Source organism: Primulina eburnea, chromosome 14 (genome assembly GCF_022965805.1).
Source record: "Primulina eburnea isolate SZY01 chromosome 14, ASM2296580v1, whole genome shotgun sequence".
In the NCBI taxonomy this organism is placed as follows: domain Eukaryota; kingdom Viridiplantae; phylum Streptophyta; class Magnoliopsida; order Lamiales; family Gesneriaceae; genus Primulina; species Primulina eburnea.
Window position 1 is genome coordinate 27,862,760 of NC_133114.1, and position 13,341 is coordinate 27,876,100.

At 36.8% G+C, this 13,341-nt stretch overlaps 1 protein-coding gene across 2 annotated transcripts; it reads right to left on the bottom strand.

Moving 5' to 3' along the window:
• Positions 1-501: 501 nt before the first annotated feature.
• Positions 502-12,315, bottom strand: LOC140811710 (uncharacterized). 2 transcript variants are annotated; one of them, XM_073169764.1, is made up of 14 exons: positions 11,958-12,315; positions 11,525-11,637; positions 10,528-10,624; positions 10,316-10,440; positions 9,703-10,210; positions 5,372-5,557; positions 4,794-5,087; positions 4,364-4,516; positions 3,814-3,968; positions 3,346-3,451; positions 2,334-3,254; positions 1,980-2,058; positions 1,133-1,462; positions 502-945 (listed from the first exon to the last, which is right to left on the bottom strand). In XM_073169764.1, the coding sequence occupies exons 1-14, from the start codon at positions 12,060-12,062 to the stop codon at positions 749-751; spliced, it is 3,369 nt and encodes a 1,122-aa protein (XP_073025865.1). In that variant the 5' UTR covers positions 12,063-12,315; the 3' UTR covers positions 502-748. The 2 variants fall into 2 exon arrangements, with proteins under 2 accessions (XP_073025865.1, XP_073025866.1); XM_073169765.1 differs by lacking the exon at positions 11,958-12,315 and adding an exon at positions 11,314-11,436.
• Positions 12,316-13,341: the final 1,026 nt, after the last annotated feature.

Here is a 13,341-nt window from a genome sequence, read left to right on the forward strand (position 1 = left end):
TTCCCCTAAAAACTTCATTGTGCTATTTGGCTTTGCTTTCATAGACTGGATCCTCAGAAGTTACTGGTCACTTTAACCACCACAATTTGAGTTGCTAAGTCATCCATCACCAATATGAAACTTGCATGATATTCTTGATGGTAACATTTCAAATACTTGAAGGACAATTTTAAATTGATGTGGCAAGTGTTTTATTGGACATACAGGAGCATATCTTATCTCAAACAAAACGAAGCAAAACAGGATACAAACTAATGTTGATAGGTTTATACGAACTTTATATTTTATACCTAACCCATTATGATATCTCAACTATACTCGCTGAGAGCGTGTACAAGTCATTCACCCTGGTTCACAGGAGTAACCACAAAACGAGATTCTTCCGTTAAAAAATGGAACATTCTTTTATCATAAAAGGGTAAAAACATGCGAGAAAGGAGGTTAGACAATCCTAGTGTTCTTTATTTCTTTGGTCATTATTTACATGCACGATAATCCAAATACAAGTCAAAATTGAAAATATCACACAATGACACGTTTTCAAAAATCTTCCCAATACAAGCAACTACATGAGAAATCTACTTTTATTTGGAAATTTAAACAAATGACCAACTCTCATATTTTACAAAATATCTATATTAATATTAGCACATATCTTATCAACAACTGAAAACTCGATTCGAACTTCTTGGCCTAATACTGCATTCTACGCATACATCTAGTATGGAGTAACCCGTTTGTTGTTGTCCTAGCTCGCCTCTCCCTTGTTTGTCTTCTTGGTTTTCTTCTGTTTCTGCTTCAGCTGAGTTAGCCCTGCTGCTGAAACCTTCGAGTTACCCATCATAGCTGCAACAAGTTCAGGATCTGTGCACGCCTTCATCAGTTCTTTCTCCCTGCTCGAAGCCTCGGGCATGTGACTAAATAAATTCATGGCAGTCTTGGCCGCTGCATTATTGAAGAATCAAATAAATATAAAAATGCTAGGAAAGGTACCAAAAATGGCAAAAATCAATAGCATAAATGAACAGTCATTTGGTTATTTTGGAAATGTACATATTTCTATCTAAGAACTCAAATAAAAATGGCAAGCAACAAATAATCAAGATGAAATGAAACTTCTTTATTTAAGTACCTTTTCCTTTCTTCAGTGATCCTGGAATTATCTTGACACGGTATTTATATGATTGTAACGCATTGTAAGGACCGCAAACTGGAACAGAATACAATAAGACATCAATAGGAAGTGGATTTCCAGTCAAATAATCCACATCATTTAGTTTTTCCTTCTCTTCATCACCGATTTCATGAATGTCATCTTCTTCCATGGTTACCCTGTCCATTTCACTGGTACCCCTATCTATCCTACTATCTGGTTTGCTCAGCCCGGTTTCCTCCAGATGCTCAGGACAATCTCGAGACATATGACCCGCCTTCTTACATTTATAACATATCTTTGAAGCATCTGTGCAGGTGTTGCAAATGAAAAGGGAAGTATTAGCTCCTTATTCCCATCATCAAGAATATGGCACATCAAAGCAAAACAATCGAGTAAATCATAGATGCAGATTAGACGAACGGTGCTATTATCAATCCAAGAAGAACTGAAACATATGAAGATAAAACCGCAGACATGACCACAACGGCCAAATAAATGAAGTTATTCATACGTAAAAAACTCAGGATGGACTCGATCAAGAAATGACCAGAAAAATAAAATATAGTAGATATGATTAAAGAAGTACACAGATCTCGTAATATCATTTCTTATACTTTTTGAGTGCGAAAAGCAACTCTAAGGGAGTAGGCAGCATAACATGTACATTCCTGACATTATTAGGCAACAAAACGAACAAACTTCTGATGTTATTCTCTAAATGTACATTTAAAGAGAAAAAGAAGTTAAACATGGTATCAACATCAGTTTCAAGTAGAAGTTGTCCGAAAGTCAACGAAACAACAGTTCCTCTCATTCTATGTACCCGTAACAAGTTTGGCTTCTGTTCCTGGAAGGACTTTTTCATTCTCAGACTTTTCAATACTCCTTGATTTCCCTGCAGCCTGCGGATTAATCTGAACGTCAGTAAACTAGTGATTTATGAAGTGCTCATATTAGTGCTAGTGTCTTTCATGTTCATTTGTAAAAGATTGACTGATTTTTCCCCCTTTTTCAACGTAATCAGAGAACTGAATTCTCAGTAAGCAAGCAAGCAGTTTCCTAACTATTTCTGACATGCTTATGAAATACAAAAGGTCAAATGAAACATAGATTCATGAGAAACCTATACTGAAAATAAAATGACAGTTAAGGTTGATATTAAGTCAGCAGTACATACAGCCAACAGAGCCATTCTAATGAGTCGTTCCTCCTCGTCTTGGTCAGCGTATTTCTCCTTTATCTTCTTCAATTTCCCTTTCTGTCCACGACTTATTTTTCCACTAATCGGCTTTGAACTTTTAGTTTCGTTGTCTGGCTGGCTTACCAAGTTGTGATCTTCTGTTTCTTTTCCATGTTCAGCAGTTGAAATTTCAGGACCATCTTTATGACCTTTCTTAAGCTTTCTTCTTTCTGCTTTTGAGATGTAAGGTTTATCTCTCTGCATTGCCTTTGTCACCTCATGGTGATGCTTGCTCACCGATTCCTCCATAGAAGGGAGCCCATAATACCTAGTAGAAGCAGTAGCAGATCCGAGCTCAAGGGCTTTATCGATGAGGTCTTCCAGATCTTGTGCAATAGTATTAGAGGTTTTGTCATCGTATAATTCATCATCATGTACATGATTTACTACACTAGTAGATTCGTCAAAGTTGTCTTGTGAATTGCTGGTTACTTCAGAAACATTCAAGCCATTGGCAGAGACCACTTTGGAGACTTCCTCCCCTGAGAGTCTATCTGCTGACAAATTCAGAAGTCCTGAAGACTCGACCTTTTCTTTTAAGACTTCCTTCTCAGAATCAGAATCAGAGTAAGATATTTCTTTGAAGGGTTCAGTTTGCTCCATGTCGATTATTCCTTCCTCTTCACCCTTTACCCTCCTTTCATTCAGATGAGACCCCAGAGAACTCTCATCCAAGCGAAATAAAATTCCAAAACCCATTATTAGAGGATGAGGTGGAAGAAAATTCTTCTTACCACGAATCATGAAGCTTCCAACAGTAAGATATTCCCCAGTGGGAGCTGTTTTACTGACCTGGTGGGGGTACACCCACCAAGCACTAGTCACAATCTTCGAGTCCCAAGCTTGGCTATGGCAGACCTATACCACAAAAAGAGATGATAAGCGCCTATTCTCCAAATCCAATAGACGAAATCAGATATTTCACCATGAATATCTACTTTCATCTTACTGTGAAACATCCTGCTTGGTTCAAAGTAAGAGGGGGTACAGGGCTTTCAGGTTTGTGATTCTTGATCACAGTGCTAGAAGCACCATGGAGATCTGCGTGAACATATCTGTTTAACCATAAACAAGCAAACAACATTAAATTCTATTACATTGAAGCCAAATTGTTAGATGATGAAAGCTTTAAACAAGTACAAAATAAACACATGAAAGAACAGCTAACGAAAAACAGAAGGATCAGGAATCTACTCGTGGAGGTATTCCATCATATTCAAAAAGCCATACATAACCTCATACCACAGAAGTTAGATCTTTTGATGCCTAACATCAATCAGACAAATAATATAAAATCATCATTCAGCAGCAGAAAATCTTGTAGAACGTGAAAAGATTATAACTGAAACTTCTTGACAAAGAGATAGCTTCTGCAAAAGTTCATACAATGTATACAAAGATCTTACTTAATACTCACAAATCTCCTTTGGACATATAACGCTTGACTATCATCTCATTTTGTTGGGCGTCGCGTCCACTGATAACCAGATAATTTTCACTGCTGATGAACCAATTGAATTTTTCAAACCAGTGAACCTTACGCATGTGTGAAATTGTGGCAATTGCTTTTTCCTGGAAATTAGATAAAAGGAAAAGTATAACACCTCATAGAGATTAGAGATGGATATAAACTAGGTAGATACATAAGTTTGAAAAAGAAAAGTAGACAACTATGGACAATTAGTTATAAATTAGCAATCCTTACTCATACCTCTCATATGAAATTATGAAACATAATATTTAGAATAATCAAGGTCTCGTTTCTTTTGTTTCTATCCCATTCCACATCATCTTTATATCGATAAATATGGAGTACATAAACTTGATCATTATCCATACTGTTGCAAGAAAGCACTCAGAAATCTCAACTGTTGCTCTAAAAAGAAGTTAGAAATTAGCTTAGTAATATTGGTATCAAAACAATTAGACTAATAAAAGTATTAAAATTCACTGAAGTCAGCAACCACCTGTGAAAGTTGCTGGCGCGTCTTTTTTTCAGCGGCTTTGAAAGCTTTCTCATGTGCTGTGATGGTTTTCTCCTGTTTATTCTCCTGTCTCTTCTTCTGCTCATAATAGCGTCGGGAATTAGCATGTGCTGAAAGTGCAAGATCAACCTCTACCTGAAAAGGAAAACAAACAGCATCAAGGCTCTAGACAGATGTTTTTTTCTTTTGCTTTTATGCAAGGGAACATTAAGAGAACACTATGACAAATGGTACGGACACCTTGTAAAAACCCCAAGTAAAGATGGCGAACGTAAATAGTTTGGATTTGACTAGGGTGTTCATGTAATAGTCACTGTTCACAATTAAGAAGGTGTCCACATATTTATATCAATGCCTTGCTAAGATGAAATACCTTAGGTTTAAGCCAAAAAATGCACTTTTAATTAGATACCTTGTCCACAGGCCGTGTTTTCTCATCATCATCCATTTCATCAAGATTGTTGCTCAGAAGAAGTGTGACGCAATTTCTTTCAAGATGCAGCTTGTCAATGAGGCCAGCTACAGGGTTTCCAGATTTCTTCTCCTCTTTCACCATACGAGCCAAATCAACCCAACTCATCCCATTTGCAAGAGCTACACGGACTGCTAAGATGGCAGCATCTACATCTTCTAAATTATATTCTATCACTTCTGCCATTTTGACACACTCTTCAACCTCTCTCTTAAGTGCATGTACACGGCTTTCCTGAGACATCAAGGTAAAACTTTTAACACCAGAGGCAGAATTTGGTATTGACTACTACAATACAAAAACAAGCATTTCTCGATTTGGGTGTATCTTTACAATATACTGATCAAATTTTGAGAAATGGTGATGAAATTTCAGAGTGCATGCGTGATAAAGGTAAAAATCAAAGAAAATTAAAGACAACAGCATTGGTTGCACAATGCCTAGATGTTTAAATACCATAAATGCAAATAAAAAACATGAACAGAGCCTCAATCGTATACATAGAGTAAATGATAAACCTGATCAGATTTAATTCTATCAAGTTTCTGAACAGCAGAATTTTCTTTAGCCTTTTGTTGTTGTTCCACCCGCTGGCTTTCGATTTTGCTGTAAAATTCATCTAAAGCTGCATCAAATGTCTCAAACTCGATGGAATCTCTTGATTTGAACTGGTTTAGCAACAACGGGCAAAATTCATCAAAGATCTGCAGAAGGGGGAACCCATCAATCATAAAAGACAAATTTTTTTTTTGATCGAAAACTATGGTTTTATTATAATAATATAGAGTTTTACAAGGAAAGCGGATGAGCAATCAGCAAACTACACTATCCTCAAGAGCAAATAAATTTTCAATCCCTATCTAGATCTGAGATAAGCAGGTGATTAAACTCAGGCATCTTTGTCGTCCAAGTCGCAACTCTGAATTTGATCTTCTCCCAAACATTGTCCATTGACTCCGATTTGTCTGTGAATATTCTATTGTTGCGCTCCAACCAAATTGACCAAAAAATGCAATGAACTAATAAGTACCAAAAGCTCATGATTCTTCTCCAATTAAAAAATCTTGGCTCCATAAGAAACAAGTCATGTGACTATCTTGGAAAAGTCCATTCAAAACCCAACTCTTGCAGAACTTTGATCCAAATACCACTCGTGAAGGAACAATGCAACAATAAATGGTCTTATTCTCCTCTGTTTCCGACATACACTACACCATTGTGGGCATAAGGGGTAGCTGGGCCAACGTTTTTGCAAAGCATCACAAGTCGGCAGTTTCCCCAAAGCCACGATCCACGAGAAAACTTGAACCTTATGCGGCATAGGTACTTTCCATATGTTAAGAGTAGTACATGAATAAAGGGAAGTTGGAAACCGGAAAGAAAGAGGCGTAGAAAGAACTAACAGAAAAAATACCAGAAGACAGTGTTCTAAATGGCGGTCGAGGCGGCCGCCTAGGCACCGCCTAGGCGGTAGGCGGCCCTCGACCGCACCGCCTATGCTTGAGGCGGATGTTTTAGGCGGCCAAAGCTATACGGCGTTGGGGAGGCGGGCGAGGCGGCCAAGGCGAGCAGTCAAGGCGGGCGAGGCGGCCATGGCTAGCAGGCGGGCCCTAGCACACCCAACTTTTTTTTTTTAACTTTTGGTTTCACTCTCAAGTCTCAACCACTAAGCCCATCACACACTATCTGCCGCCCGCCGCTCGCATATGTAGATATAGTAGATGGTGCATATGTAGATGATTTGGAAGATTAGTTATGGCGTATGTAGATGTAGTAGAGGGTGCATATGTAGATGATTTGGAAGATTAGTCATGTTTACTCTAGTACTTGTTCTACTGATGGATAATAGATTGAAGCTTTGAAATTTAAACTTAGTTTTTTGGTAAAAATAATTATATTACTTTGTTAGTATAATAGCATTAATATGATGATGAATTTTTATTAACTATTTTGTTAGTTTGCATGTATATATTTATTTGCTTTGTACGAAGCTTTTTTGTGCTTAAAAATTATTTAATTACACATCTTACATGAAAAATGATGACTATTTGTGATTATCTATAAAAAAATATTAAAATAAATTCAACCGCCTAGGCACCGCCTGGGCACCGCCTAGGCGGCCGAGGCGGTAGGCGGTCACCGACCGCCCCGCCACCGCCTCCCGCCATTTACAACCTTGCCAGAAGACTCCCCCAACCATACCCGAACATCCTCCGTGCCCAAACTTAACCTAACTGTATCTAAGACCCCTAATAGAGTGCTGAACTCACCCAATTCGACGTCATTTAACGCTCTTCTGAAACGCACATCCCATTGGAAGTTTGAATTACCTTGAAGATCAACGACAAAGAAGAAGTGGCTAATCAGTTTGTTAATAGAAGAGGAAAAATATGAAAAAGAGATGGAAAACGCTCTTTGAGATTGATATATTCGAGCTCGAGCTCGATTTGAAGCTCGAAAAATTTAAATTTTTTTGTTGGAGTTCGGATTTAAAGATTCTAACATGTTCGGGAGGTATTCGAACTATTGCTCAAAAATAAATACTTGAAAGACCCAAAATCCATTTATTTTATACATATTTATATTATATTATTAAAATATCAAGGCCCGCGAACTATCAAACAATATAATTTGTGCCCAAATTCGACTTGAAAAAAATTCAAACATATTCGAGTTTGGCTCAAATTCGATAAATTTGAAAACGAATCAAATATGTTTCGAGTAGGCTCAAAAAGTTCGCGAAACAGCTCGGTTCGTTTACAATCCTAATTCAACCTCTCATTGGCATTAATTTAGACACCGGTGTCACTCCACTTCGCAATCCTGTTTCTGAACCAATATTAGACACAGGGGAGAATCAATACCTAAACCAGAAATACATGTCTACTCAAGGTGGAAAAAATCAGGCAAATATCAATGTTGTGAATCCTACTCACTGTCATGAAACCAAACCAATGGTGGACGATCAGTCAGGTAAGTCCCATTCTCTTGAGTTGCCTATAACAGTTAGGAAAGGTGTGAGATCTTGTACTCAACATCCCATAGCTAAATTTGTTTCTCACATATTTCCCCCTTGTTTCATGCTTTTATCTCTAATTTGTCAAGTGTTATAATTCTAAGGTCTATCCAAAAAGCTCTAGCTAATCCTGAGTGGAGAATGGTTGTTTTAAAAGAATGAAAGCTCTTCACAGAATAATACTAGGAGCTTATGGAATTTCCGAAAGGAAAGAATGAAGTAGGGTGCAAATGGATCTTTACAGTCAAATAGAAAGCAAATGGTTCCATTGAAGGGTACAAGCTACAAAGCACGCTTGGTTGCCAAGGGATTCACCCAAACCTATAGAATAGACTCACTGAAACTTTTGCTCGAGTTGCAAAACTCAATAATGTAAGAATACTCATCTCTATATCAGCTAATCTTGATTGCCTCTGTATCAACTCGATATAAAAAAATGTCTCCATTAATGAAGATCTTGAGGAGGAATTCTACATGAGCCAACCACCTGATTTGAAGAAAAAATGCATAAACAAGTTGTATGCAGACTCGACAGGTCTCTATATGGATTGAAACAGTCTCCAAGAGCTTAGTTTGACAGATTTTCTAGAGTTGTAAAAGGCCTTGGATATACGCAACGACAAGTAGATCATCCATTGCTCATTAAACACTCCAAAGAAGGTAAAATTTACCATTCTCATAGTGTATGTTGATGACATGATTGTCACAGGGGACAATATGCGAGAGATGGAGAATATCAAGCAGTTAATGGCAAATGAGTTTGAATTCAAGGATCTAGGTGAGCTTAAATATTTTCTAGGGATGGAGATAGCAGGAAACAAGAAAGGTATCTCTGTTTCTCAAAGGAAATATGCGCTAGATCTCTTAAAAGAAACTGGTATGTTGGGTAGCAAGCCAAGCAAGACGTTAGTCGAGCTTGGAAACAAAGGAAAAATGTCTGAGGGGTAAGACGTCAGTCGAGCTTGGAAACAAAGGAAAAATATCCGAGGGAGCATCAGTGGATATAGGTAGATTCAACGTGCCATTGGGAAACTCATCTATCTAGCTCATATTCTTCCAGATATTGCATTTGCTGTCAGTTTGGTGAGTTTGTATATGTATTCACCATGTGAATGTCACCTTAATGCAGGATATAGAATCTTAAGGTACTTGAAACAAACCCCTGGGAGAGGACTTTTCTTTGCAAAGAAAGATGATCGAAGACTGCATGCATTCACTGATGCAAATTGAGCAAATTGTACAACTGATCGAAAGTCAACCTCAGAGTATTGTACATTTGTTTGGGGGAATCTAGTAAGCTCACGTAGTAAAAAACAATCAGTTGTTGCGAGAAGTAGCGCAAAAGCAGAGTTCAGAGTAAGGGCTCATGGAATGTGCGAACTAATTTGCTAAAATAATAATGAATGAACTGAGAATGCATAATGATGATCCTATGAAAATTTATTGTGATAACCAATCAACCATCAACATCACTCACAACCAAGTTCATCATGATCGAACCAAGCATGTTGAAGTAGATCGACACTTCATTAAAGATAAGTTAGATGCAAAGATTTCACTGTTGAACATGTGTCTACTAACTCATCAATTGACCGACCTCCTTACAAAAGGACTGTCGAAGAAAGTCATGAATTGCTTGTTGGAAAGATTGGTTTAATCAACATCTATAGCCAAGCTTGATAAGTGTCGATTAGGATCAATTCTTGTAAAAAATATTCTATTTTATTTAATAGGGTAGTCAGATCTTTTAAGTTTGGTAGGAGACAGTAATATATATTTTTTCCAATTTCAACATTTATGAAGAAAAAAGTAAAGATAAAAACATTGACATACAGCATCATGATTTTTTCCCAATATCTTGTGCTGCATCAGAATGTATCCTTTTGGAACTTTCTCACCAGAAATAATCTCTGATAGCCAATCCTCAAAATTCATTACAGCTTCAGTCAGAACATGAATGGAATTATCGTCCATTTTGAATTCTTTATGTAATTTTGTGCTAGGAGTCAAACCAGCATCTAGTATGATATGTTCCGATAAAGCTGGTCCATAACCCAGTGCTTCCCCAAGAACAACTTTCAGAGTTGTTTGTTTGGCACGTGTATTGTCATTCTTGTTCGTCCCAGCAGGTTTCGAATTCTTTTGGGTACTGGGCTTACCCGTGGAGGCATTGCAACTGTCATTTCCATTTTCACAATTATTTAAATGTTCATCTTTTTTCTCGTGCACCACAGATTCGAAGGCTGCCTCGAGCTTCTCCCTAGTTGTTCGCTCAAATACTCGAGATAGTTCAACTGGATAACGATGTCGCGACATGATAGAAATTCCCTTATTGTCATCCCTGTCAAGAAAAATTAGTACACGAACTATCAGCATCCGTGCTTACACAGCAAAATTCAATGATGATGGTGAAGGATTTATGCAAAAACACATTAGATTTGTCAACCTGTGTGAACGCAGTAGAGTCAAGACAGTAAACTCAGAATCTGTGAGAAGAATATTCCCTTGGGCATACAACTCCAAAATGACGTAGTGTGCATTAACTCCAAGTCCAAATTGAAAGAGTATTATCTACATACAACTTTCAACTTTATGAACCCCTTCTAAATCTTGAATATTTTACATTCATTGATACCTACAGAAGCCAGTAATGCATACCCTATCATAGCCAAGTTGCCGCACATCTTCAAGCCGTCTTGTTCGTATGTGTCTCCTCAATTTCAAAGTAAATCCTGACGGTGTATTACTTTTGTCCCTGTGTGGAACAAGAAAAGATTTTGATTTTCAGGATATACATATTTATTCCCATTATTTATGTGTGTAAATTATATCCATTGGTCACAAATTAAGTATCAAACACTAAATCATCTAACAACCTTTCTATACTAGAACAAACTGAAATGACGAATCCTCTTTTCTCTGGTTACCAAGAGTCATACACCAAACGAATACATTTTTCTCTTTCCAGGGTACACTTTCCACTTACTTCATATCTAGCTCTCACAGTTCTACGTGACAAAAGACAGAAACATTAACCCAGTCCCCTAAGTTATAACTTTTATTTTTTTGGATAAACATTAACCCAGTCATCTAAGTTACAACTTTTATTTTTTTGGATAAGAAACGATTAACCCAGTCGTCTAAGTTACAAATCACACTACAGCCCAGCTGCAAGCACATCCACTTCACACAAATATAGCTTTCTCTTCCTTATAAATTTAATGCATAACCGCATTGCCCTTGCAAAAACGTACCATTAAAGTACATGGCATTTCGGAACTTTGAGAAAATAGAAGAAATCATACTTCATGCCTCTAGCAAGTTCATTGATCTACATAAAAGGAATTCTTATTACCCTCTAAGTTTCTTTAAAACTGAGGGCTAAGGCATATAGCAGGAGTAACAAAGAAAGATGTAGAATATTCAGCAAAAGAACTTTTCTACCAGAACTAGGCAGTGGAAAGCAATCTCAGACCACTGCTTAGATGGGTGGCCAATGGTCTTTTTAAGGCTAAACTTTCATCTTCCTATATTTCCTCATTTCCTGCACTATCGCAGTTGCCAGGCCTGACGTGTATGCCCCAAAAAAGTTCAATCACACCGTGAAATATTGTATTGCACCAAAAGAAATGCATGAGATTCAGTAGAATCATACCTCATATACACCGTGGTATGTAATCTAACACCACTCTCCAACAACAGCAGAACCTTCTCACTCTCCCCGGACTCTGTCACTCCACTGCTACTCATCAGCTTAAACACATATGTCTAACAAACATTTCGCACACATTAACAAACATAACACAAGAACTTAAAAAACTGAAAAGTATAACAGATTTCTTTAAAAATAACTAAAAGGTTGGAAGAAAACTCAATTGCAAGTTGTATTATTCCAAGCGAAAAAACCCCGACCATCTATATAATTCCATCTAACACAGGGGATACAAAAAAAAAAATCACTTTTTATGTATTTCTAACTATCATAAGGGGAAAAAACTCAATTTTTGTATAGTCCCAACAAACAAGAGGGAGACAAGACTAAAGAGAAAGGAACAGACGCAACTGAGTACTCTCCTACGTAAAAATACCTTTGGAGAGAGATCGTATACATTAGAACACCGCATGCCGATCAATCGGCGGAGGCACTTGACCTCCGCCGCCACGTCGGCAGTATTCATTCGGACCTTCACCATTTTCTTCTCGTATAGGTTCTCTTTTTCAAAAATTTAATCTTCAATCCTGCGCCCGATACAAGCAAGTCGGCGAGTAGATGGTTAATCCAACGTCAAATAAGCGTTTGACGCGATTGGGTAGAGATTTCAGCCGTTCAGTTGTGTATTTCCACCGGCAGTATCAGAGGCCGGAGAACCTTTCCATGGTAGTGTGGGAAGTTTGCAGTTTAACCCCTACAGATGTTTGATTTTATCAAATCGCCTCTTCGGGTAATATTTTTCCAAGCAAAATGGAAGCCAATATTTGGGAATTTGGTTTTATGGGTAATCCTACCACCTCAAGCGATTCAACACAAATAAATCAATTATCAGATAATGGCTTTTATTGGACTAATTGGAACACTCCATTTTATGTTTAATTTATTAAGATTGAGATTATATTAATCATTCATCTAATAATTTCGATTTTTGAAGGTGGTGAGACGATGTCGTACGGAATATGAAATTTTTATTTCATTCAATAAATTTGTGTTTTAAAAACAAAATAAAATTATATATATAAATTAAAATTACACAAAATTAAAATTTAGAACTTACTAGTACATGTACTTTTAAAAAAAAAATTAAATAATTATTAGCTGAACCTTTTACCAAAAATTTGTTCTAGCATCTTCATAAAACATCGACGTTGGATTGGTGGAAGCACCGGCCTTCATCAAATATTTTCTTGTGATGTTTCAACCCATCGTAATCTTGTGCAACGATCTTTTTTTTTTTTTTTTTTGCTTTAGAAGACATGATTTCAAAAGTAGGATGAAGGACTTTAATGAGATTTTGATATAATTTGAGTTTGGTTAAATATAAAGTTCAACATTTGTTTATCGTTGAATTATGGTTGGAAAAGATCAACTACGGATTGAGAATTGAGTTGACAAGAGTTTAGTGAAGAAATATTGAGATCATCATTGCTCAATAGATCCATTTTCTTATTTAGATTGAAAATGCATTGAAAGAGAAAGAAACCTCGATTTTTTGGAATGAAATTGGAAGAAATTGTGATTTTTTTTAAGATATAATGAAGTAAGCGTGTTGCTAAATGAGCACATATAATGGGAGTATGGTTGGTTTTCATGAATATGACTATCGATGGTTTTTCAGAATTTTAAAAGAAAAACTTAATATTTTGTTTGGAATTTTTCTATTTTTAAATTTTTTTTTTTGTTTGTATTTTCATTTAATTTTTAATCATGACCGTTGATCTACAACGACCAAATCATCCTAACAATTCTCGTATATATTT

Excerpts from the sequence above, each read along its gene's own strand:
- LOC140811710 (XM_073169764.1), bottom strand. The coding sequence starts at position 12,062 with ATGGTGAAGGTCCGAATGAATACTGCCGACGTGGCGGCGGAGGTCAAG. Across the intron at positions 10,441-10,527 it reads GGCAACTTGGCTATGATAGG|ATAATACTCTTTCAATTTGG; the intron begins GTATGCATTACT and ends AGTTGTATGTAG. Across the intron at positions 3,255-3,345 it reads ACCAAGCAGGATGTTTCACA|GTCTGCCATAGCCAAGCTTG; the intron begins GTAAGATGAAAG and ends TTTGTGGTATAG.